Below are 26783 nucleotides of genomic sequence, written 5' to 3'. Positions count from 1 at the left end.
TGGGTTCTTCTGGGCTAAGCTAGGCACTTTGGTTAGGATCACTGCCTTACACATGGGTTGCCTTGAACAGATCACTGAACTCTAGTAAACTCTCTTGATGTAATTATACACCACTACGGTCATTGATGCATTTAGGAAGGACACGCAAAGCCCTCTCCACCTGCTCAGCATATCACAACTACCTCACTCTCAACAATGGTATGGTGCCCCGCTATGTCACTAGCGCTGACTCCATCCATACACTTCACGTAAAGAGTGCTGACAACAATCACTACTAACTCACTCTCAGCAATGGTATGCAACCCCGCCATCCACCTAGCACTGACTCCATGCGTGCACTTCACATAGAGAGTGCTGACAACAACTCATCCTGCAAGAGGCTATCCCACCTGTCATATGCTTACAATATGCTGCTAAAGGGACCTTTGTTACCATTGGTAACCTCTTGTAACTTCACACTTGTACCATTATTGTCATACCCCAATGTGCTTAGCTGACCCAAACTGTACACTATACAAGCCGGTTACTTGCATTACGCCCAGGCCCGGACTGGGACAAAAAATAGGCCTGGCCATTTTAGACTGAGCAGCCAACTTTTCCAGGGACCGGGGGGGAAAGATGTCGGTAGACATTCATGGGGTGGCTGGTGTCGGTCCTCCACACTGCAATGTGCAGGGACACTATGATATAAAGGGGACTGCACTGTAAAGGGGCACTGTAATAATTACAGTGCCCCTTTACAGTGCAGTCCCCTTTATATTACAGTGTCCCAGTCCTATTGTGGCCATACAATGCTAGTACTGTCTGTCTCCTATTGTGCCCACACTGCCCAGTGACATTGACCTGCTCTCTCTGGTGGTCCTGGAAAGCATGGCACTCTCTTTCTGGTGGTGCAGTACAGCGTGGCTTTCTCTGGTGGTAAGGTACAGCATGGCTCTCGTGGCTCTCTGGTGGTGCGGGTACAGCGTGGCTCTCTCTCTCTGGTGGTGCGGTTCAGCGTGGCTCTCTATCTATGGTGGTGCGATACAGCATGGCTCTCGCTCTGGTGGTGCGGGAACGGGCGTGGCTCTCTCTCTGGTGGTGCGGTGTAGCATGGCTCTTTCTGGTGGTGTGGTGCAGCATGGCTCTCTCTCTCTGGTGGTGCAGTACAGCATGGCTCTCTCTCTCTGGTGGTGCGGTACAGCATGGCTCACTCTCTCTGGTGGTGCAGGTACAGCGTGGCTTTCTCTCGTGGTGCGGGTACAACATGGCTCTCTCTGGTGTTGCGAGTACAGCGTGGTGCTCTGGTGGTGCGGGTACAGCGTGGCTCTCATGGCTCCCTCTCTCTCTCCCTGTCCAGGCTGCGGTCGCCGCTTACCTCCCGCTGTGCGGCCTAAACATTAACAGGCCACGGAACGGGCGGCCCCGGCCCACCGGGCAAATGCCCGGTCTGCCCTATGGCCAGTCCGGGCCTGACTACGCCCCTTGAGTAACTTCAGACCAGGCAAAGGCAACATTTCAAAAGCTTTACTGGAAAACTTGGTCATTCCAAATAGCATTAGCAACAGTCTTTTCCTAACATCCCTGGTCCCTAATTCAGGCTTGTGGCTGCCCCAGCAAACCTTTACAAGAAAGAGTCCATGATGGCAGTATCCAGGATTGTCATCTTCGTAGTGGACTGCAAGTTCCAGCAGTTCCTCCAAGCTGTAGAAGGATCCTTAGGGCAGAAGTGCATTAGTTGTCACTCTGGACTCTGCATATTCAGCAGGCCAATAGGACAGAGTCCGGCAACAGTAAGAGCAGAAACCGCAGACTTTCAGTACTCGAATAGGATCCCTGTCCTATTTTTATACAGCACAGGACCAGTGAGTCAGACCCAAGAAAGCCCACCAAGAAAGAACCAGGAAACAAAGTTAACACTAACCCTCCCAACTGGGGCAGCACAAAACTCTACCTGCCTACATATGTAATAAAGAAAAACAATTGGTTCATGGATTCCAAACAATTGTATGTCATTCACGAGATGATATTTTTGTAACATAAAAAAAAGATTCTAACTCTCATTCTGTTTTGTCTTTAGGTACCTTGGCAGGTGTTATTGACTTAGCTGTGGACTGGATGACTGATCTGAAAGAGGGGATTTGCCTAAACGATTTTTGGTATAGCCATGAACAGTGCTGCTGGGCTTCAAACGATGCCACGTTTGAAGACCGGGATAAATGTCCTCAATGGCAGAAATGGTCCGAACTGCTGATCAGTCAGGCAGAGGTAAAGAAATGGTTTTCCTAACAGATCGCCAGATGTAGTTAACATTCTCTTCCTTTTCGATTGCCAAATGGTTCACATAATAACTTTCTAGAGGTCTTTTTTTTTTTTACTGTAGATTAATTTGCAATTGCCTGTACAGAGGAATTATTTGGCAGTAATTATTTCGCAGGGAGCAACATAATTTCATTTACCACAGAATCTTGGACAACATACATTCTCCAGCAGTCAGTACATTTCCAGGGCTAAATGCTTCAGTGTTGGACAGAACTTGCTGATTAAGCTTCATGTACAGTGCCTTGAAAAAGTATTCACACCCCTTGAAATTTTTCAAATTTTGTCATGTTACAACGGAAAACGTAAATGTATTTTATTGGGGTTTTATGTGATAGACCAACACAAAGTGGCACATAATTGTGAAGTGGAAAGAAAATGATAAATGGTTTTCAAAATTGTTTCAAAATAAATATGTGAAAAGTGTGGCGTGCATTTGTATTCAGCCCCCTTTACTCTGATACCCCTAACTAAAATCTAGTGGAAACAATTGTCTTCAGAAGTCACCTATTAGTAAATAGAGTCCATCTGTGTGTAATTTAATCTCAGTATAAATACAGCTGTTCTGTGAAAGCCTGAAAGGTTTGTTACAGAACCTTAGTGAACAGACAGCATCATGAAGGCCAAAAAACACACCAGACAGGTCAGGGATAAAGTTGTGGAGAAGTTTAAAGCAGGGTTAGGTTATAAAAAAATATCCCAACCTTTGAACATCTCATAGAGCACTGTTCAATCTATCATCCAAAAATGGAAAGAGTATGGCACAACTGCATACCTACCAAGACATGGCTGTCCACCTAAACTGAAAGGCTGGACAAGGAGAGCATTAATCAGAGAAGCAGCCAAAAGGCCCATGGTAACTCTGAAGGAGCTGCAGAGATCCACAGCTCAGGTGGGAGAATTTGTCCACAGGACAACTATTAGTCATGCATTCCACAAATCTGGCCTTTATGTAAGATTGGCAAGAAGAAAGCCACTGTTGAAAGAAAGCCATAAGAAGTCCTGTTTGCAGTTTGCGAGAAGCCATGTGGGGGACACAGCAAACATTGGAAGAAGGTGCCCTGGTCAGATAAGGCCAAAATTGAACTTTTTGGCCTAAAAGCAAAACACTATGTGTGGCGGAAAACTAACCCTACACATCACCTTGAACACACCATCCCCATCCGTGAAACATGATGGTGGCAGCATCATGTTGTGGGGATGCTGGTCAGGGAAGCTGGTCAGAGTGGATTGGAAGATGGATTGAGCCAAAAAACAGCAGCTGTAAAAATGGCCTAAATGGGGGAGCTAATGTGACATTCACTTGAGGGCTTGGTCAAAAAGTGGCCATGGCCAATAAAGTTGGTGTTTCTTCACTGTATATGACTTGTAGTGTGGCACCTTTACCCCTTTGTTTAGACAAAATATGACCTGGAGGTACTGGTCATCCTGGGGGGAAGGGCAGGCAGAAAAGAAAGTAAACAAATACAGAAAACAAAATTGTTGTATGGGGGGCTTGGAGTGCAAGGATGCCCAGTACCTCCAGTTCATATTTTGTCTAAACAAAGGGGTAAAGGTGCCACACTACAAGTCATATACCGTGAAGAAACACCAACTTTATTGGCCATGGCCAATTTTTGGCCATGCTCTCAAGTGAAGGTCACATTAGTACCCCCATTTAGGCCTCATGCTAACTGAACATTTTTACAGCTGCTGTTTAGGGCTTTAAGCATTTTTTTCTGCAGCCAGTAAACTTCCCAGCATGTTATCCTATGTGTCCATGCAAACATAAGCTTTTATCAGCGTTTTTTGGCGGGTGCGTTTTCTGGCTGGAACCCCCCCCCCCCCAGAACTAGTGGGTTTAAAGAGTTTTTCAGCTGTAAAAACAAGCTAACCCTGAAAAATACAAAAAAACTCAGCTATTCGGCATTAATGAGCGTTTTTGAGCCATAGGCTTTTGTGGAAGTATAGTTTTGCTAAAAAAACGCAACCGCTAATGCAAAAACGTGGCATTCTATAGCTAAAGCTAATGACATCTTTATAACGCCTAGTATGCACAAGGCCTTATACCCCAAGCACCCCCCCCCCAAAAAAAAAAGTTGTTTGAAGCGCCCCTGCCTTTTTTTATTTCTGTTCTGCATACATTTTTTAACAACTTCTTGCAAATTATGTTTTTTCTGTAGTGTACAAGTTTTTATGGTTTCCTGAAAAATATTAGTTAGAAGGTATTAATGTTCATTTTTATGTGCAAAGGTTTAGGAACAAAAACCATCAGACTTATGAACATTTATGTACTTGTTGCTGACCATGAAGCTTCAGTTCGCATTAAGCTGTTTCACCCAGTGATAATGCCTCTAGTATATGAATGTAAGATGGAAATATGCAGTGACTGACATTAGAAGAACCTGACAGGCCTTTGGAATGATCTGCATCCTGCTAGCTACTATTATGTACACTTTATTGGCAGATGAGCTGATAAAATATATACCTTGGCTTAGCAGCAAGTATGTTACAGTGATGTTTAGTAATAAATCTATCGAGGCACTCAGATAACAGAGCTACTGTACTACATGACTGAGAAAGATAACAGGAGACAGAGGAATCAGCTGCTGTCATTGTATATTGTATCTTCTGGATGTAGTGTCTTTAAGAGGGACCTGACTGAAGGTAAATATGGAAACTGCAACTCTGACAGTCTCTGCCTAACCTCATGTATCTATCAGCTTGTGAGTGTGCTGCAGCTTAACCACTTGCTTACTGGGCACCTAAACCCCCCTCCTGCCCAGACCAATTTTCAGCTTTCAGCTCTGTCACACTTTGAATGACAATTGCGCAGCCATGCTACACTGTACCCAAATTACAGTTTTTATCATTTTTTCCCCAGAAATAGAGCTTTCTTTTGGTAGTATTTGATCACCTCTGGGGTTTTTATTTTTTGTTAAAAAAATGAAAAAGACCTAAAATTTGGAATAAAAATACAAAACAGTTTTATATTTTGTTATAAAATTTTCCAAACAGGTACATTTTCTCCGTCATTGATGTACGCTAATGAGGCTGCACTGATGGCCACTGATAGGATGCACTGATGGGCATCGGTAGGCTGCATTGATGGGCACAGATAAGGCGGCACTGGTGGGCACTGATAGGCGGCCCTGGTGGGCACTGATAAGGTGGCACTGGTGGGCACTGAGAGGTGGCACTGGTGGGCACTGACAGATGGCACTGAGAGGTGGCACTGATGGGCAACACTGAAGGGTATTGATAGGTGGCACTGAAGGGCACTAATAGGTGGCACCGATAGTTGGCACTGATGGGTGGCAGCGATGGGCGGCAGTGATGGACAGTAATGGGCACTGGTAGGTGACACTGATAGGCCAGCACTGTTAGGTGGTACTGATGAGGCATTGATTGGCACCACCGGTGGGCATTGATAGGTGGCACTCGTGGGCATTGATAGTTGGCACTGATTGGTGGCAATAATATACACTGGTGGGCACTTATATGCACTGTGTGGGCACTGGCAGGAGGTACTGGCAGGCGGTACTGGTTGGCACAGATGAGGCGGCTGTGCCTCTTCCTCTTCAGGATTGATGTCCCTTACACAGAAGCCATCGATCGGCTTTTTTTTCTCCTCACGCTGTCAGCGTGAGGAGAAAAAAAAATGATCACCGATTTTCTGTTTACATCACATGGTCAGCTGTCATTGGCTGATAGCTGATCACATGGTAAGGGGCTGGGATCTCATTGACTCAGTGATCACAACACGCAACGCGCGCGCCCTGCAGGGGGCGCGCGGGGAGCGTGCACAGGGGGGGATGTCTACTGACGGCCTCCCGGCAATGTAGGTCTGTGCTGTAGCCGTCATTTGGCTATAGCGCAGACGGGAACAGGTTAAAGGCAGAAACCATCAGGCCAGTGTTACTTTTGCTGTCAAATTTTGATTCAGTTTTAGTCATAGTCTTTACATTAGAAAAAAGACACATATGGAAGAGACAAAGTGAGCTGCACACCCCAAAACTACGTATGTGAAAGGAAAAATAGTTTCCCCCAGTGGGGCTTTAAGTCATAGTCTTTTGACTAATATGTCATTTTAATTTTAGTTTTATTTTAGTCATCTGAATTGTTTTCGTTTTAGTCCTTTTTTAGTCAACTAAAATCTTCAGTAGGTAGTGGTTAATGCGGGGTTCCACCCAAATTTTGAACAATATCTGTATGTATTCTCTTCCTTGCCTAGATGCTGACATGCCGTTTAAGAAAATTGAAATCGCCGTAATTACCTTTTATTTTTCTATTCTTCTTTGCACTTCCTGGTTCTCCTCCCGTGGGAGTAGGCGTGTTTCTAGCCTCTCTCAGACTCCTGGGAGCTAGTCTCAGGCTTCCCAGGATGCCACTGAGCATGTGCGGGAACGAGCGGTGAATGATGGGAGCACAGCATTCACCACATCCAGGAAATAAATGCTTGTGGGCTTCAAATGCCCACAATGAAGATGGAAACCGCCTGCAGTGAATAATATAAGTTATTCTTTCCGACGAAATCTGACACAGGCGGACATATTACACACAATATGTGAGTATGTAATGCTGAGAAGAAAAGTTTGTGAATGAACTAAAAAAAAAAAAAAAGATAGATAGGTGGACCCCCCCGCTTTAATGATATTTTATCCACAATATTATCCATAAAAGTACCCTTGATCCCGGAGGTGTGTCTTTTAAATATTCTTGGCGAAGATATATGAGCATTTTATTGAGAGGAAGGCTCTTTCTGGCCCGTAAATCTATAACACTTAGATCCAGCCAACTCCTCCCTTGGTGCGCCATTGGAAGCAATAAGTCAACCAAATTTTGCCTTATGTGGAGCTAGTATTTGAGCATAGAGGTTGCCCCAAAAAATATAATAAAGTTTGGGATGTTTGGAGCTCCTCTACTCTGCCTGTATAGAATAATTTGTTAATCTGTTAGAAGCCTCCTCTTCCTGAACACTGTTGCTATTGATCTTGCTATAGTCAAGTGTAAGTCTATGTACGTAGCCAGGTACTGATGTGGTTGATTTGTCAAACGTTTGCTCGGTCTCTACATTTGTGAGACAGTATGTTTTGATATTTTGTGTTTCGTTATTGTATCTTACATACAGTAGCTGATCCTGTGAATCATCTTATTTTTAATATACTGTAGAAAGGTTATTTTGGGACTTTTTAACCACTTAAGCCCCGGACCATTTGGCTGCCCAAAGACCAGAGCACTTTTTGCGATTCGGCACTGCGTCGCTTTAACTGACAATTGCGCGGTCGTGCGACGTGGCTCCCAAACAAAATTGACGTCCTTTTTTCCCCACAAATAGAGCTTTCTTTTGGTGGTATTTAATCACCTCTGTGGTTTTTATTTTTTGCGCTATAAACAAAAAAATTGCAACAATTTTGAAAAAAATGCATTATTTTTTACTTTTTGCTATAATAAATATCCACAAAAAATAAGGCCAATACGTATTCTTCTACATATTTTTGGTAAAAATAAAAAAACGCAAAAAGCCTTTATTGATTGGTTTGTGCAAAAGTTATAGCGTCTACAAAATAGGGGATAGTTTTATGGCATTTTTATTAATAATTTTTTTTTTTACTAGTAATGGCAGCGATCAGCGATTTTTATCATGACTGCAACATTGTGGTGGAGAGATTGGACACTTTTGGTGTGATTTTGGGACCATTCACATTTATACAGGGATCAGTGCAATTACAAATGCATTGATTACTGTGTAAATGTGACTGACAGTGAAGGGGTTAACCACTAAGGGGCAGTGAAGGGGTTAAGTGTGTCTTAGGGAGTGATTCTAACTGTGGGAGGGGCGTGACTATGTGTGACACGACACTGATCACCGCTCCCGATTACAGGGAGTGGTGATCAGTGTCCTGTCACTAGGCAGAACGGGAAAATGCTGATGTAAAGAATCCTCTCTGTGAGACAATCGCGGGTATACCCACGGATATCGAGTCCGCAGGACCCGGGATCACACTCACGGAGGTCACGGCGCGCTTGCCCGCAAACCGCTTCCTAAAGGGCAAAGTACAGGTACGTTAATCTGCCTGTACATGCCCTTCTGCCGACTTATATCGGTGTGAGCCAGTCGGCAAGTGGTTAAGCACATATGAGACAAAGATATAGAAAAAAAAAACAGAAATTTAATAGATTAAAATTTTAGATTGAATACATAAAACATTCATATATTGGATCAATGGAATATACAGACAAAAATGCACATCTGATTTATCTCTACATGTTTCGCCTTTTATGGCTTCTTCAGAAGATCTTTTACAGCAGGCACTGTATATAAGACGATCACTACAATAGAAAATACATATTTAAAAAAATTATAATACAAGAAGAAAATACAAATTAATACAACAATATTTATATATCATTGCAGACTTGAACAGAAAATAAAACACAATTGATGCACTGATCTGGACACTAACCTGTGTATTCAATAGAAGAACTAACACCCTTAGTATGGATGGATATAATGGATCACTTGGGAGTATAATAGCGAGGGATAGAAAATGCTAGGAGGATATACCATGGGTCCATCTGTATAGATAAAGATAAAAATATCTGAGGAATAGTTCCTCTATGATTGGATGCGAGGGACATGGGTCTAGAAGGAATTGCCTACCTTAAACTGGCCAAACCAAATACATAGAATAGAAGAATAACTTCAAATCCTTGTCAAAGAAAAGAGCCAACAGGAAGGAAGATATTCCCTGAAGGCCTTGGCATTGATATCCCGGGTTTTCCTTAAATTAAATAAGCACAGATTCAAAAGTGTGTCTGAACAGAAAGCATAGGAAAAAATAGGAAAAAATCGATCGGTGATCCAAATACCTATTCGTCACAAGAGCGCACCTCCAAGGTTTCTTTCCTCACGAGGACTAGACACTAAATGAGTGGTGAAAGCCTCCTTTAATATCCCTCTCCAGTTCATCTGGCGCCAAATCAATGGCGCCAAAATGAACTGAGGACACCTGTGAAGCTGAACGTCAGATCCCGCCGCACCGGAAGTGACATCAGACGTCACCAGGCGGCAGCCGAATGGTGCCAGAAATGAAGGAGAGATCTTACAATCATTCCCCTTTACATTTCCTGCCCAGAGTTGGAAAAACCTACGGTGGCCCCTTAGCAAAATTGTCACCCGGTGTGAAGATGCGAAAATGACAGAGCAGAGGAATCTGCTCAAATACCTTTTACCTCTGTAGAGGAAATGGTTAGATAAGATAGATCCAAGGAACAGCTGATATGGCGCCACCTGTTGGAAGCCAACAAAGAAGGCGCCTTGGGTGTCCATATGATACAACCGATCCAAAACCATTCCATACAATACTATATAAATTGTACAAAAATTGTAAGACTAAAAAAATTCCTTTACGAAAGAGAAGCAATTTGATTATAACCAAAGGAATATAAAGAAAATTATTGATGTATGTGACAGACCTAGCTGGGAGAGAGACTTTTGGAGGGGACTGAATGCTAGCCTCTTGCCGATCGATCGTGGGCCCTGGCATTTGGGGGAACGGTGCTCTTTGTGAGCTGTATGCCTGGGGACCCTTGAGGTGGTATTACTGTGGATTCGGGTCCTGGTACCCAAATCCACAGTAATCCACAGCTACCTGTCTGTCGCCTGCTAGAATGTGTATTGTAAATAAGTCTCTAGTATGGGATCTAAGAGTCATTAGATCCCCATTGTTGTTTGTGTTAATTAACTCTGCTATTGTGATAATGTTGATTGGGCTTTCTGAGCTACAAGATGGCCAGTCTGGCCTAAAGGTCATGTCTGAGTCATATAGGCTGTCTAAAGGGATTAGTTAATTAGCTCATGTTAATTAGGTTAATTAGGTTACAGCTGTATTGTTAGAGTAATATGAGCAGGAGGTCTGCACCTCCTCTTTTATTGTATAAAAGAGACTGTATTCCTGTCAATAAAGAGAGAATACTGGTTGAACTTACATACAGCCTGCCTGGTGTTTGTTCTGAGCTACACAACTGGATTAGAACGGCACATAGCTGTAGTTCCGATCCCGGAGCATCGGATGACCGAACCATCAGATGTTGCGTTCTGCAGTCTGATTCTATAGCCGCAGAGGAGTGTCGGGAGAGTGGATTCGAGCGAGCAAGGGGCTTGTTACATTGGTTGGCAGCCGTGGGATTTGCTCTCCAGTTACTGGGACACTCCAAACCAGCCTGCAGGAGAGCCACGCTGAAAGACTTACTTGAGAGCCATGGAGGGAATGGTGGGATCGTGCTTCCTTGCCGAGAACACATCCAAACCATCACCTGGATCCAAGGTCCAGATAGCAGGAGAGGAGAGGTACAGATACCAGCCACCATGGAAGAGGAATTCAGAAGGAGGTTGCGAGAGATGCAGATACAGCACAGAGGACCAGTATCAGAGCAGGTCCTGCTGAAATGGTTTGATTTTATCCGCTGTGAACTCTGGAAGGAAGCGCTAGCCCGTGAGCAGCGACACCAGGGAAAAGTTCTCCCCTCCATCCATGTAAGGTACTGGTCGCAGTATGAAGTAAGATTGCTGTTATTGGGGGAACGGCCGAACCAGGAGTGGACAGCTGAGTTAAGCAGGCTGATCCGGGCAGAAATGCGGTTGGACGAGAGCTACAGAGCCCTCCAGTGGTATGTAGCCCAAGTGTGCCCGTGGACAGCGGATGACAGTCCCACGGAAGGCTTTGACTACGATGGCCTGGGATTGTTATACTGGAGGCTGTCCAGAGACCCTGACTTTGGGAGTGATCGGGAGTGGCGTTTGGAGGAAATAATGGAGCACAGAGAGCGAAGACTGAATGTCTCGGAAGTGCACTGGGCACAGGAAGATTTGGAGTTTCTGACCGTTCAGGAATGGGAGCTGGAGATCGCCTACAGACATCTGTTAGACTCTGCTTAGCAGCAGGGTGGTGCTCCCTTTGCCTGGGACTATCAGGAAATACCAGATGACAACTCTGAAATCCTGGCTGAAGAGTTGACAATGTGGCAGAGTAACAGTGTGCTTTCCCAACCTGCCCCCGCAGCTATGGAAGCGGAGGTCTTATGGCGGATGCAGCAAGTGCTGACTGACCTTGATGAACCTGTTTCTGTATTGGATGATCTTGGATGGAGGAATGTGCCTGTCCAGCAGAATGCCAGTTAATCGGCAGTGGAAAATCTAAAGATTGCCGCCCCCAAACTTGAAGTGCTGACAGCAGGGCAGAGCTCTGCTAACCTCTGCCCAGCACTGATAGCATCTTCTGGGTTCCACAGAGAGGAGATGGTGAACCTTTATCCCCAGACACCAGTTGCAGAGACAGGGGATTTGATAGGCTTTTCTGCTGAGGAAGAACAGCCTGGTGAGCCTCCAGCAGAAGAAGAGCTGTTATTAGGGCCAAACTTCACTGTGCTCTGCCCAGCACTGATAGCATCTTCTGGGTTCCACGGAGAGGAGATAATGAACCTTTATCCCCAGACACCAGTTGCAGAGACAGGGGATTTGATAGACTTTTCTGCTGAGGAAGAACAACCTGGTGAGCCTCCAGCAGAAGAAGAGCTGTTATTAGGGCCAAACTTCACTGTGCCCTGCCCAGCACCAACAGAAGTATCTGTGAAGTTACAAGGAACTTCCCCAGCTGAAGTGCTGGCAACTGGACAGAATGTCCAAGATCTCTGCCCTACACCTGCAGCGGTTCTGGAGGCTCAGGGTGAGAAGGAGGTGGTCACTTCCAAGCAGCAGATCAGGATACAGGGGGAGAAGGGAGAGGAGGTGTTCGTCCTCCCTCCCCAACAGTTGGCCAGGGTGGAGGAAGTGGTCTTTCCTCCCCAGCAAAGATCCGTGCACCTGGGAGACAGTACCATAGACATATCGTCCCAACATCCAGATGAGGGAATGGAAAAGGAAGCAGCCGGCTCACCTCCCCAATGGCAGCTACACAGTTTGGGAGTGGAGGAAGCCAGCCTCCTGCCCCAACGGTTAGCTGGAGCGAAGGATGCGGAGTCCCCAGCAGAAGTGCTGGCAACAGGGCAGAGTGCTACCAACCTCTGCCCAGCACCGGCAACAACTACAGAGTTCCAGGGAGGTGGGGCAGTCGGCCTCCCTCCCCAACAGTTAGCCGGAGCAGATGGTGTGGGGTTTCCAGCAGAAGGGCTGGCAACAGGGCCCAGTACTGCTGGCCTCTGCCCTCAACTAACAGAGGATGGATTTCCTGTGAAGGTGGATGGGACTTCAGTCTCCACCTATATACCCTAGGGATGCTGGGCAATCGGCCCAGATCCCCAACAGCATGACGGAGTGAGCCCAGACACCCTGTCTTCTCTCCAGCGGCAGAAAGGACTCCAGGGAGAAGGGCCAGTCCAGGCCTCTCCCCAGCGGCAGATATGTTCTCTGAGAGAGGCAGAGGTTGGCAGGGTGAGTAATGCTTTGTTTGGAACAATTTGTTTGGGGTACTGTGTGGGTACAGGCATTAGAGGACTGGAACTACTGACTAACTTCGGATTCAACCCGTCTGGGGTCTCCTCCTGTGTTAGTCTCCTGCCGAAAGGGGAGAAATGTGACAGACCTAGCTGGGAGAGAGACTTTTGGAGGGGACTGAATGCTAGCCTCTTGCCGATCGATCGTGGGCCCTGGCATTTGGGGGAACAGTGCTCTTTGTGAGCTGTATGCCTGGGGACCCTTGAGGTGGTATTACTGTGGATTCGGGTCCTGGTCCCCCAGGACACACAGAATCTGGGGACCCTGGATTTGCCATATTGGAATAGTGACTGATTCATACTGTTGGGACTCCTACTGTTAAATGCTAATGTCATCAATTCCAGCTACCTGTCTGTTGCCTGCTAGAATGTGTATTGTAAATAAGTCTCTAGTATGGGATCTAAGAGTCATTAGATCCCCATTGTTGCTTGTGTTAATTAACTCTGCTATTGTGATAATGTTGATTGATTAGTTAATTAGCTCATGTTAATTAGGTTAATTAGGTTACAGCTGTATTGTTAGAGTAATATGAGCAGCTCCTCTTTTATTGTATAAAAGAGACTGTATTCCTGTCAATAAAGAGAGAATAAATGGTTGAACTTACATACAGCCTGCCTGGTGTTTGTTCTGAGCTACACAACTGGATTAGAACGGCACATAGCTGTAGTTCTGATCCCGGAGCATGGATGACCGAACCATCAGATGTTGCGTTCGGCAGTCTGATTCTATAGCCGCAGAGGAGTGTCAGGAGAGTGGAATCGAGCGAGCAAGGGGCTCGTTACAATGTATATTTAGATTTTTGTTTACCTAACACGGCTATGGTCCATCCCTGGGCACCAAGAGTATTAATAAACTGTCCAGTCCATTAACAATTATTATATTACAGATGTTTTAAGGTTTAGAAACACAATTTTAACTAGGAGAAAAAAGTCCCCATGAACAATGGCTGTATCACTATAGAAAAGGCTTAAAGCTAAGAAATTAATTTAAGCCTGGGTGGATAGGAGCAGATAAGGTATGTATCCATTTGGATTCACGTTGGGGGAGCACCCTATCAATATCTGCACCTCTATCAAAATCAGGTACATATTCTAGAGCAAATTTCATTTTGGAAACATCAAAGGCATGAAACAGTCCCATATGCCTACTGATTGGTGTTTCCATTTTTTTCTTGTTCTTGTTCAGAAGAGAGACATGATCTCTAATTCGGTGAAAAAAGGGTGTTTTTGTTTTTCCTACATAAAATGCATCGCATTCACATTTCATATAGTAAACAACACCCACTGTCTTGCACGTTGCATAAAAGCTAGGTTTGTATACTTGACCATTAGGAAGAGCCACCTCTGCAGTATTGATTAAGAGACTACAGAAGTTGCATCTTCCATAGGGGTAAGTACCCTTGCGTGTTTGTTTTACTCTAGGACTTAGATGACTATGCACCAGTTGGTCTTTGAGGGACCTCGATTTATGGTAAGTAATTTGGGGTTAGGCCCCCACGTATCTAGACAGAACCTCATCTGTAGCAAGTAAATGCCAGTATTTTTGAACTATTCTACAAATCTTTTTATGTTCCCCTGCAAATCTTGTAATTAAACGCACATTTGTTTGTTTTTAAAAGTTTTTTTTGAGTGAATTAAGTTCCTTCTGTCTTTTTGTTTTTCTCTTTTGTAGGCTTTTTTAAGGCATGCCTTGCTGTATCCCCTATTCAGGAGACGATTCTGGAGTGCTTTTGCCTCCTGTTCAAAATCTTCACCCCTGCTACAATTCTTCCTCAGTATTGACTGTAGGGTATGCTGTGAATCAGAGACTCAGGATGAGAGCTGGTTGCATGCAAGATTGTATTTCCTGCCAACGGTTTTCTGTAAAGAGATGAGCCAATAGTGCCATCTGAGTTTGCATATATTGTGATATCGAGGAAGTCAATTGACCCCTGATTACAAGCCAGAGAAAATTTTAAATGATAGGAATTATTTTCCAATTTCTTCAGGAAAGTAGTTAATTCATCATTGGTTCCTGTCCAATATCGTCTATGAACCGTCTCCAGATTAGTACTTTATCAAAGCACTCAGCAAAACTATCTGAAGAAAAAATCTCCTGCTCCCACCCCCCCAGGTACAGGTTGGCATACGATGGGGCACATTTAGTCCCCATCGCAACCCCCTGCACCTGGAGGTAGTGGGAGCAGACAAAGGTAAAAATATTGTTGATAAGAATAAAGAGCAGAAGCTCGGCAATAAAGTTGTTGTTGTTATATGCCCTTGCCTGGGGCCCCCGCTCAGATAGGAAGTCATTGACAATTTGAACCCCCAACTTGTGGGGAATCGAGTTGTAGAGGGCCTGCACATCTATAGGGACCAGCCAGGCTCCCTCCGGAATGGACAGCCCATCAAGAGATCGTAGAAGGTCCGCAGTATGCTGAATATATGAACTCAAAGATTTTACATGCGGCCATAAATAGTCATCAATTACCTGACTTGCTGGTTCCGTTAAACAGCCATTGCCTGAGAGAATAGGATGTCACGGAGGAAATAGGACTTTTTTGTATCTTTGGCAAGGTGTATAAGGTTGGCAACCTTGGCAATTTCACAGTTAGAAATTCACAAGTTTTTTTTTATTGATTACATTGTCAAAGAACGCTCGGGTTATTAGAATGCGATATTTTGTATGGGAATATTTAACCTGGGCTAAAGGAATAGGTCTGTACCATTGGCGATTAATTAGGAGATCCATGACCATAGCTTTACAGTTTTCAATATTCATAACAACTATGTTGCCTCCTTTATCAGAAGGTTTAATGATCAACTGATCATTATTTTTTAAGGAGATTAAAGCTCTACGTTAAATCGGGTCAAGATTGGATTCTCTATTAGATCGTTTCCATTTGGTACTTTGGATTTCCTTCGTTACTTGCTGAGTGAATGCCCAGATACTTGGATTTCCCTGGAGCACAGGGAAACATCGTGATTTAGGTTTGTATAGAGAGGGTGAAGGAAAGCTTCTCTCAAATTGGGAATCCAAAGATGGTAACGGATCAGAAGAAGGATCCTCTAAAGGGTCACCTAAGGCGTTATTCTTCTCCCACAGTCCCATAAGGTCATTTAAGGTACTAATTTCGTTGATGGTTTTGTTTTTCCAAATATCTTCGGACTAATAGGATTCGACTGATCCTTATAAATTACTTTGAACATTAATTTACGGGCAAACAAATTTATATCTTTTATGACTTCAAAAGAATCAACCTCCTGGTCAGGACAGAATGACAGACCAAGGCTAAGAACCCTGGTCTGATCTTCTGTTAGTGAGCAGGAAGATAAGTTAATCACCTGGAAGTTGTCTTGCCTCCAGTTTTTGTTGTGATCCCAGGTGCGCTGAGAATCTTTTTGAGATCCGCAGCGGGCTGGGGAGAAAAAATTGGTGCATTGCAAAGATCCCCTGGAGGGGGGATCAGTGGTAAGTCCCTCGAAGGGGTAGTTACATTAGACTGGCTTACCTGAGAAGCTTATTTTTAATACCGTATTTACATTTTCCTCAATAAAAAGAGTTAAAAAAAAAAGTTCCAGTACATTTTAGTCAACTAAAATAATTTTAGTCGACTAAAATCGAATGGGTTTAGTTAAATTGTAATGCATTTTTGAAACATTTCTCTAGAATTTCTAAACTCATTATATAATAATCCTGGAGTAAAAATCAAATAACATGTTATTATTTACAGTATTAACCGCTTCAGATCCGCGATATAGCAGCTACAGCACGGACCTACTTTGCCGGGAGGGCGTCAATAGACTTCCTCCCGTGCTCGAGCGGCCTGCGCGCCCCCTGGAGGACGTGCGTGGTGCGCTCTGTGATCACAGATCGGAGTAAGGGGTCGATCCCTTACCATGTGATCAGCTGTCAGCCAATGACAACTGATAATGTGATGTAAACAGAGTTAGTAATCGCCATCGTGAGGAGGAAAAAATAAAGCTGATCACCGGCGGCTGTCAGAGGGACATCGGTCCCGATCAAGGAGAGCAGCCGCCAGCTCATCTGTGCCCACCTTTGCCACCTGCCAGTGCCACATACCAGTGCACAACAGTGCCGTCTACCAGTGCCCACCAGCGCCAACTACCAGTGTCCACAGTGCCACCTATCAGTGCCCACAGTGCCACCTATAAGTGCCCACAGTGCCACCTATCAACGTCACCAGCCAGTGCCTCAACAGTGCTGCCCATCAGTGTCACCTACCAGTGCCCATCAGTGTCACCTACCAGTGCCCATCAGTGCCACCTATCAGTGGTACCTATCAGCAACACCGTTTAGTGCCCTTCAGTGCCCATCAGTGCCACCCATCATGGCCCATCAGTGGCCATCAGTGCCGCCTTATCTGTGCCCATCAGTACCGCCTTATCTGTGCCTATCAGTGCTGCCTTATCTGTGCCTATCAGTGCCGCCTAATCTGTGCCTATCAGTGCCGCCTAATCTGTGCCTATCCGTGCCCATCAGTGCAGCCTATCAGTGCCCACCAGTGCAGCCTATCAGTGCCCATCAGTGCCGCCTCATCAGCGCATATCAATGAAGGAGAAAAATTACCTGTTTGCAAAATTTTATAACAAACTATGAAACATGATTTTTTTTTTTTTTCAAAATTTTTCGTCTTTTTTTGTTTGTTAGGCAAAAAATAAAAACCCCAGTGTTGATTAAATACCACCAAAAGAAAGCTCTATTTGTGTGAAAAAAATTATAAAAATTTAATTTGGGTATAGTGTTGCATGACCGCGCAACTGTCATTCAAAGAGTGAAAGCGCTGAAAGCTGAAAATTGTTCTGGGCAGGAGGGGGTTTTAAGTGCCCAGTAAACAAGTGGTTAAAGTGGAAGTCCACCCTAACACTTAAATTCTCACCCTGCAATCATTAATGTGAGTGAAGTTCAGCCTTATGTCTCAAAATGAAAAAATCCCAGTTTTTCTACCTTTATTTTGCAGCAACCAGTGCCGTCACATGACTTCTATTCTACTTCCCTCTGAGACTAAACTCAGCCAGTGGGTGTGGTTAATGACAGCTAGTGACATCACTTGCTGGGAGGGACATTGTGCCTGTGTAGCCAGTGGGCGTATACAGGACGGGAGGAGCTGATCATAGGTTCCTGCCCAGTGTCCTCTCATCAGTAAGGATGCATTGTACAGGTGGGGGGAGGGAGGTGCACACACACAGTATAACTGTGCAGAGGAGAAGGGAGCTGAACACGAGGGGGGAGGGGGGTACTGTCAGTGTAGCTGGAAGTGCTCTGGGGTCTCAGCTCACAGTCTACAATGATCATAGTACAGGCAACCACACTAAGGCTCTGTTTCCACTAGTGCAACTTGTCATGCGACTTTGGACACATAGTGGCATGACAAGTCACAGCCCATTGATTTCAAAGGCACCCGTTCCCATCTATGCGACTTTGAAAATCAGCAAATTTGAAAAGGTACCTGCAATGCTTTGATGCGACTTTTGATTGCGTCTTTGATCCAGAGAGTATAAAGTTGGATCAAAGCTGCACTCAAAGTTGCATCAAAGTCGCACTCTAAATTGTGCAACTTTGTGGTCGCAATAGTGGAAACGTGACTTTTCATGTGACTATGTGTCCAAAGTCGCATGATAATCACATCCCATTGATTTTAATGGTACCCGTTCCCATCTATGCAACTTTGAAAATCAGAAACTTTGAAAAAGGTACCTGCAATGCTTGGATGCAACGTTGATCCAGTGTGTAAAGTTGGATCAAAGCTGCACTCAAAGTTGCATTAAAATCACACTCCAAAGTCACACTCTAGCCTTAGGCTACGTCTCCACTAGTGCGACTCCAAAGCTGTTTGATTTAGAGTGCGACTTTGAGCGCAGCTTTGATCCAACTTTACACTCTGGATCAAAGTCACATCATAAGTTGCATCAAAGTAGTCGCTAATTTTCAAAGGAGCATAGATGGGAACGTTTGCCATTGAAATCAATGGACTGTGACTTGTCATGTGACTTAATGTGTCCAAAGTCGCATGACAAGTCGCACTAGTAGAAACGGAGCCTTAAACTCATTACTCACATGTAGCTCCCTCAGCTGGGTGTGTGCCACACCATGCACACAGTGCCCATCACACCATACACACAGTACCCATCACACCATGCACACAGTGCCCATCACACCATACACACAGTACCCATCACACCATGCACACAGTGCCCATCACACCATACACACAGTACCCATCACACCATGCACACAGTGCCCATCACACCATGCACACAGTGCCCATCACACCATGCACACAGTGCCACACCATACACACAGTACCCATCACACCATGCACACAGTGCCACACCATACACACAGCACCCATCACACCATACACACAGTGCCACACCATACACACAGTACCCATCACGCCATACACACAGTGCCACACCATACACACAGTACCCATCACACCATACACACAGTACCCATCACACCATACACACAGTACCCATCACGCCATACACACAGTACCCATCACACCATGCACACAGTGCCACACCATACACACAGTACCCATCATATCATACACACAGTACCCATCACACCATGCACACAGTGCCACACCATACACACAGTACCCATCACACCATACACACAGTACCCATCACACCATGCACACAGTACCCATCACACCATACACACAGTACCCATCACACCATGCACACAGTGCCACACCATACACACAGTACCCATCACAACATACACACAGTACCCATCACGCCATACACACAGTAGCCATCACACCATACACACAGTACCCATCACACCATGCACACAGTGCCACACCATGCACACAGTACCCATCACACCATGCACACAGTGCCCATCACACCATACACACAGTACCCATCACACCATGCACACAGTACCCATCACACCATGCACACAGTGCCGCACCATACACACAGTACCCATCACACCATACACACAGTACCCATCACACCATGCACACAGTACCCATCACACCATACACACAGTGCCACACCATACACACAGTACCCATCACAACATACACACAGTACCCATCACGCCATACACACAGTACCCATCACACCATGCACACAGTACCCATCACACCATACACACAGTACCCATCACACCATACACACAGTGCCACACCATACACACAGTACCCATCACACCATGCACACAGTACCCATCACACCATGCACACGGTACCCATCACACCATGCACACGGTACCCATCACACCATGCACACAGTGCCACACCATGCACACAGTACCCATCACACCATGCACACGGTACCCATCACACCATGCACACAGTGCCACACCATGCACACAGTACCCATCACACCATACACACAGTACCCATCACACCATGCACACAATACCCATCACACCATGCACACAGTGCCACACCATACACACAGTGCCACACCATACACACAGTACCCATCACACCATACCTACAGTACCCATCACACCATACACACAGTGCCACACCATGCACACAGTACCCATCACACCATACACACAGTGCCCATCACACCATACACACAGTACCCATCACACCATGCACACAGTACCCATCACACCATGCACACAGTGCCACACCATACACACAGTACCCATCACACCATACACACAGTACCCATCACAACATACACACAGTACCCATCACGCCATACACACAGTACCCATCACACCATGCACACAGTACCCATCACACCATACACACAGTACCCATCACACCATGCACACAGTGCCACACCATACACACAGTACCCATCACACCATGCACACAGTACCCATCACACCATGCACACGGTACCCATCACACCATGCACACAGTGCCACACCATGCACACAGTACCCATCACACCATGAACACAGTGCCCATCACACCATACACACAGTACCCATCACACCATGCACACAGTGCCACACCATGCACACAGTACCCATCACACCATACACACAGTACCCATCACACCATGCACACAATACCCATCACACCATGCACACAGTGCCACACCATACACACAGTGCCACACCATACACACAGTACCCATCACACCATACACACAGTACCCATCACACCATACACACAGTGCCACACCATGCACACAGTACCCATCACACCAGTGCCCATCACACCATACACACAGTACCCATCACACCATGCACACAGTACCCATCACACCATGCACACTGTGCCACACCATACACACAGTACCCATCACACCATACACACAGTACCCATCACACCATGCACACAGTACCCATCACACCATGCACACAGTGCCACACCATACACACAGTACCCATCACACCATGCACACAGTACCCATCACACCATGCACACAGTGCCACACCATGCACACAGTGCCCATCACACCATACACACAGTACCCATCACACCATGCACACAGAACCCATCACACCATACACACAGTACCCATCACACCATGCACACAGTGCCACACCATACACACAGTACCTATCACACCATGCACACAGAACCCATCACACCATACACACAGTACCCATCACACCATACACACAGTGCCACACCACACACACAGTACCCATCACAACATACACACAGTACCCATCACGCCATACACACAGTACCCATCACACCATGCACACAGTACCCATCACACCATGCACACAGTACCCATCACACCATGCACACAGTGCCACACCATACACACAGTACCTATCACACCATACACACAGTACTCATCACACCATACACACAGTGCCACACCATACACACAGTACCCATCACAACATACACACAGTACCCATTACGCCATACACACAGTACCCATCACACCATGCACACAGTGCCACACCATACACACAGTACCCATCACACCATGCACACAGTACCCATCACACCATGCACACAGTACCCATCACACCATGCACGTAGTGCCACACCATGCACACAGTACCCATCACACCATGAACACAGTGCCCATCACACCATACACACAGTACCCATCACACCATGCACACAGTGCCACACCATGCACACAGTACCCATCACACCATACACACAGTACCCATCACACCATGCACACAGTACCCATCACACCATACACACAGTACCCATCACACCATACACACAGTGGCATATCATACACACAGTACCCATCACACCATACACACAGTGGCATACCATACACACATTACCCATCACACCAGAAGAAGCTCTCAGGGATTCCTATCTAATGAAGAAGTATAATGACCATCTTTGACATATGTGGTCAGTAGACTGTTGTTTGCTCTCTTTGCAGAGGTTTGAGAAATAGCATGCTGAACTGGGGCCCACTAAAATCACCTAATACCACTCCACTGATTGCCATTCGGTTTGTCTGGAGTTGCTTTGTAAAGTAGCACCACAGCTAGTAGTCAGCAGTAGGCATACATATGAAGAAGACTAGACCTGCCAGGTGTTGTCTGGTAAGACATACTTGATCATCCATTTCTGCAGGCATTGTAAGAATCTTTGAAGCCTCAAGAACACCCCTGGCACATCTGACAAAGCAAGCTTGACTGGTGACTGTTTTGTGGAGTTTTTGTTTTTTTTCTTTGCTTTGTGTGTCCCCACTGGGGACACAACAGAAATTTGAGCTGGCCATAACCTAAACAGCGGCATGATGCACTTTCTGAAAGTGTACCAAACCTGCAGGTAATAACAGAAGTCTATGGTTCAGTGCAGGTAACCTTCACTGTGATGCACCTGCGGATCAGTTTGAAAGCAGTCCAGTAACAACTGCAGAACAGATATGCCCAAATATACACTGTGATTTTAGTAATAAACTTACCTTTATTAAGTCTTCCATTCAGGTATCGCCAGATGTTGCTGTCCCAGGCAGAGTACATTTGGTATCACTCCACCTGTGACAAGAGCCAGTGCTATACAGGAAGCATCGGGTTATGCGGCTCTTCTCCACAGTCGCTTGCTTCCTCTACCCCAGGCTTTATGCACAACACTGATGCTCTAGGATGGCAACCTGCGATCTGTGCTTGCCAACCCGCCATCTCAGAACAGGAGGTCGGGAGCCACATCAGAGGTCTCCGAGGGCCACTAGTTGGACACCTCTGATTTAGTTGATATTCACTTCTTCTTCAGCCGGTGACCTCATTGGTGCATGCGCTGTGCCGCGGCCATGGGGCTCCTGTGTGCATCCTGTGTTCAAACGGCAATTGCGTATGCAATGCATACTAGCACATTATGACATTACCATGGATTGGGACCAGAAGTTTTTATTTTTTTCCTCCATTTACTACTGCTTTAAGCAGGCCATAGATGAGTCTTTTTTTGGTTTAACCAGTGGGTTGAATGAAAGAAAAATGACTGAATTCCACTGAGCTATTGTATTCTGACAGCGGAAAGACTTCACCACCAGAACACACCGATTAACGCTGTCAGCTATAGCCAGCAGCTCTGATCGAGTGGGGAAAATCTGACAGGCTGGTTGTACAGAAGTCGATCAGTATACTGACTTATATACAACAAGCCTGCTCATACATGGCTCGAAAGTCTCTGCTGAACCATATGAATTTTGATCCATGTATGGCCGGCTTTAGCACAACTTTTGTATTACACCTGGAATTTATAGTATTTAACTGGCTTTAACTGAAATTTCAATTGGGCTTTAGTGTCATTTAGTAATTCTATAATGTTTTTAAGAATACTTGAATATTGACACAACCATTTCTGCAGAGGTTTAGCACTTTTTGTCTGAAAACCTTTACCTATTCTCATTATTACCAGCCAAAACCAGACCATACAGCACAACTATCAGTATCACTGTCATTTTCTGCTGTGTTTTGGTGCCTTTGTTGTATGCTCTTTTTTTTCTGTTGCTGCCACTGTTTCCTGTTGTAATGCCTTTTTAATGGTTACTTTTGACAGTAAGACTAACTGTTATTATTTTCACTGTTTTTCAGGGAGCCAGCGCATATATTTTAAATTATTTCCTCTATATTTTGTGGGCTCTGCTTTTTGCTTTCTTGGCAGTGGCTTTGGTTCGTGTCTTTGCTCCATATGCTTGTGGCTCTGGAATTCCTGAGGTGAGATCTTAATGATAACTCCTGATATTTTATGATACTCCTTCTGACTTTAGTCTTCCTCAAGGATAGAAGATAATTAAAGTCTTCAAAAAGATGTGTGTAAATTTATTTTGGAACGTTTTAATGTCTTTTCCGTGGATGAGCAAATTTTTAATCACAAACTGCAATGAATGTCAAGGAAGCCTGACATTGCAGGGCTCTTTATGAAAATTACAAGTTGTTGGTCTGACACATTGATCCTTTGGACTCTGATACCTTCAGTCATTGACCTGAGGGGACAAGTAAGCAGATCAGTAGTTCTGATTTTACTTATTTGTAGGCTCCATACAAGTTCAGGGTAAGTGACTCAAAAGGTATTTGATTGTATCTAAACCAAATGACAAAAAAATATTATATTGTGGCATATCAGTTCTTAGTTTGCAATGCAAGGGCAAGGACATCCGGTGCCCAGGGCAAAGATAGCTTCCTGCTCACAACCTCTTCTCTCATGGGTGGACAATTGGACGGAGCTAATAGGGGTATGCACAGTGTGCTGCTCTGAAATGTGTGTAATGTTTGTGGGAAGGGGGCTAAAGAGTTCTATGGGAGGGAGGAGGCTAAGGGCTCCTGGGGGGTTCTGAGGAGAAGAGGGGAGGCCTGGGGATCAGTTGTGCCCACATCCTCTGTGTACTCACTCAGTTTAGACCACCTTCTCAGTGTTGCTCCCAGCAGGAATGAAGGCAGCTTCTCCTTCTTCCTACCTCTGGTCATGTGATATGTCTCCCTTCACTCCCAAGCAGCACCACTCTGAGGCGGAGGTGTGTTCTCATCAGGCACCCGCTTATGACAAGAGTGATGCTGCAGACGCTCCTGTCAGTGAGGTGCCAGGGAATAGAGCGGCCGAAGCTCCCAGCATGCTTCCTCACCACATATCAACACTACTACAGGGACACATGCCCCTTCTGCCCTGCTTAGATGTAGTGGCTGCATTCATTTTCCTTTTTCAGGTTTTAATTTATCTATTCACAACTTGTGATTATCCCAGTAACACACTTCCCATGCTATATCTGTAGATAAGCAGTGTTGTCACCCTAGTATTGGATTGCAGAACACCTTTCCCTCCTCTTTTCTCCTTTATGTAACAGAATGTATTTTTGTTGTCCACGGAGATAATTGTAAACAATGTAACCGATAGGAATGAAGCACATGCAGAGTGTACAGGAAGTTATCAACTATCGCAAAGTATGTTTACCAGGCTAAAATAGAGCATATAAGAGAAGTTAAGCTGGCCACAGGCAGATCGAAATTCAGCCGGTTCAGCAGGTACCAGTCAGATTAAGGTCCTTCTATGGGCAGGTTTGTTGTACTGAAGTCGATCCATCGATCCAGCTAACTCAACACTGGAAAATATGGAATATTAGGGATGAACATAAAGTGCTTATCAATAATATCAAAGTACATTTTGTAAGATATTTTATTTGCAAAATAATTATATTCATAAAATATATACATACTGTATATAACATAATAAACATAACATAAAACACAAAAGCCCACACAAAAAAACTTAAAGTGGTTCTAAAGGCTCAAGGTTTTTTACCTTCATGCATTCTATGCATGAAGGTACAAAAACCTTCTCTGTGCAGCAGCGACCCCAGCCCCCCTAATACTTACCTGAGCCACATCATGATCCAGCGATGTGCATGACAGCCTCGGTTCTCCGGGAACTCTCCCTTGGCTAAGACAGCAGCGGGAGCCATTGGCTCCCACTGCTGTCAATCACAGCCAATGAGCCAATGAGGAGAGACAGTGGGTGGGGCCGAGCTGCAGCTCTGTGTGTAAATGGACAAGCAGAGCAGCGGCTTGGGAGCGAGCCTGCTTGGGTGCCCCATAGCAAGCTGCTTGCTTTGGGGGCATTCGGCAGGAGGGAGGGGCCAGGAGCCGCAGCAGGGGACCTGAAAATATGAGGATTGGGGCTGCACTGTGCAAAATCACTACACAGAGCAGGTAAGTATATCATGTTTGTTATTTAAAAAATGCCTTTAATATCACTTTAAAGTGGATCTGAATTAAAAAAGTGAACATTTGCTATGTTGTAGGCAACATTTGCAACTGCTAATTGTGCCTGAGCAGCGCACTGAAATATTATTTGCATTTTGGCTCAAGTTCCTTATGAAAAATAAGAGTACACTTCCTGGTATGTGAACGCTTCATAACTGTATATCAGCAGACGTAAGGCACTGCTACCTTAGTCTCAGGGGATTTGGAGTGAAATTTTTTGATGCCACTGCTTTGCAGCTCACTGTTCTCCTTGCTGGAGGTTCCAACATCAGAAAGCAAAGCCCTGCCTCTACCAAGATAGTCACCTATACACAGAAATAGTGCAGAATAAGGCATGGTAAGCCAGTAATGGGCTGAGAAATCACCATGGGATTGTACACCCCATTAACACCCATCATACTATAAGAACATACCTAAACTATAAAATAAACATACAACAAGGATTGTGGAAAAGTTTAGGCCCCGGTCCCTTTATTGGGTTTAAAACCATTTTAATTATGAAATGAACTTTAACCTTTAATAACAAGCAGAGGCGCTGTTAATCATTAACAGGCCAACATGCTTAGTCACTAAGACTCAAGCAGAAATATCTTATACCAACCAAACAACAGTTTAGCAACCACTGACCAGCCACAAAGTGGGCAACATTACCCAAAAAGATAGACCTTCAATATCAATCAGAACTTTTGTTAACCAATAGCAGACCAACATGCTTAGTCACTAAGACTCAAGCAACAGTATCTTATACCAATCAAGTAACAGCGTACCAACCACTGTCCACCCACAAAGTGGGCCACATTACCCACATAAAGAGGGACCGCGACGAGGGGAAATAACAAAGGGTAGTGAGGGTGGGAGACAGGTCAAAAGATCCAAAAGGAAGGCT

At 45.1% G+C, this 26783-nt stretch overlaps 1 protein-coding gene across 5 annotated transcripts in view; it reads left to right on the top strand.

Annotated features, from left to right (window-relative positions):
- The window catches only part of CLCN4 (chloride voltage-gated channel 4), a 124682-nt gene that overhangs the window by 41904 nt on the left and 55995 nt on the right, over positions 1 to 26783 (top strand). For all 5 annotated transcript variants that reach the window (XR_012241739.1, XR_012241738.1, XR_012241740.1 and 2 more), the window contains 2 exons: positions 2060 to 2247; positions 23735 to 23857. Coding sequence is in view for 1 of the 5 variants with exons in the window: in XM_073616353.1 (XP_073472454.1) it covers positions 2060 to 2247; positions 23735 to 23857 (311 nt within the window). In the remaining 4 variants the exon portion in view is untranslated. The remainder of the gene's footprint in view (positions 1 to 2059; positions 2248 to 23734; positions 23858 to 26783) is intronic.

Source organism: Aquarana catesbeiana, linkage group LG02 (assembly GCF_042186555.1).
Source record: "Aquarana catesbeiana isolate 2022-GZ linkage group LG02, ASM4218655v1, whole genome shotgun sequence".
Taxonomy (NCBI): domain Eukaryota; kingdom Metazoa; phylum Chordata; class Amphibia; order Anura; family Ranidae; genus Aquarana; species Aquarana catesbeiana.
The sequence above is the reverse complement of the archived record's forward strand: the minus strand, read 5'-3'. Positions and strand labels throughout refer to the sequence as shown.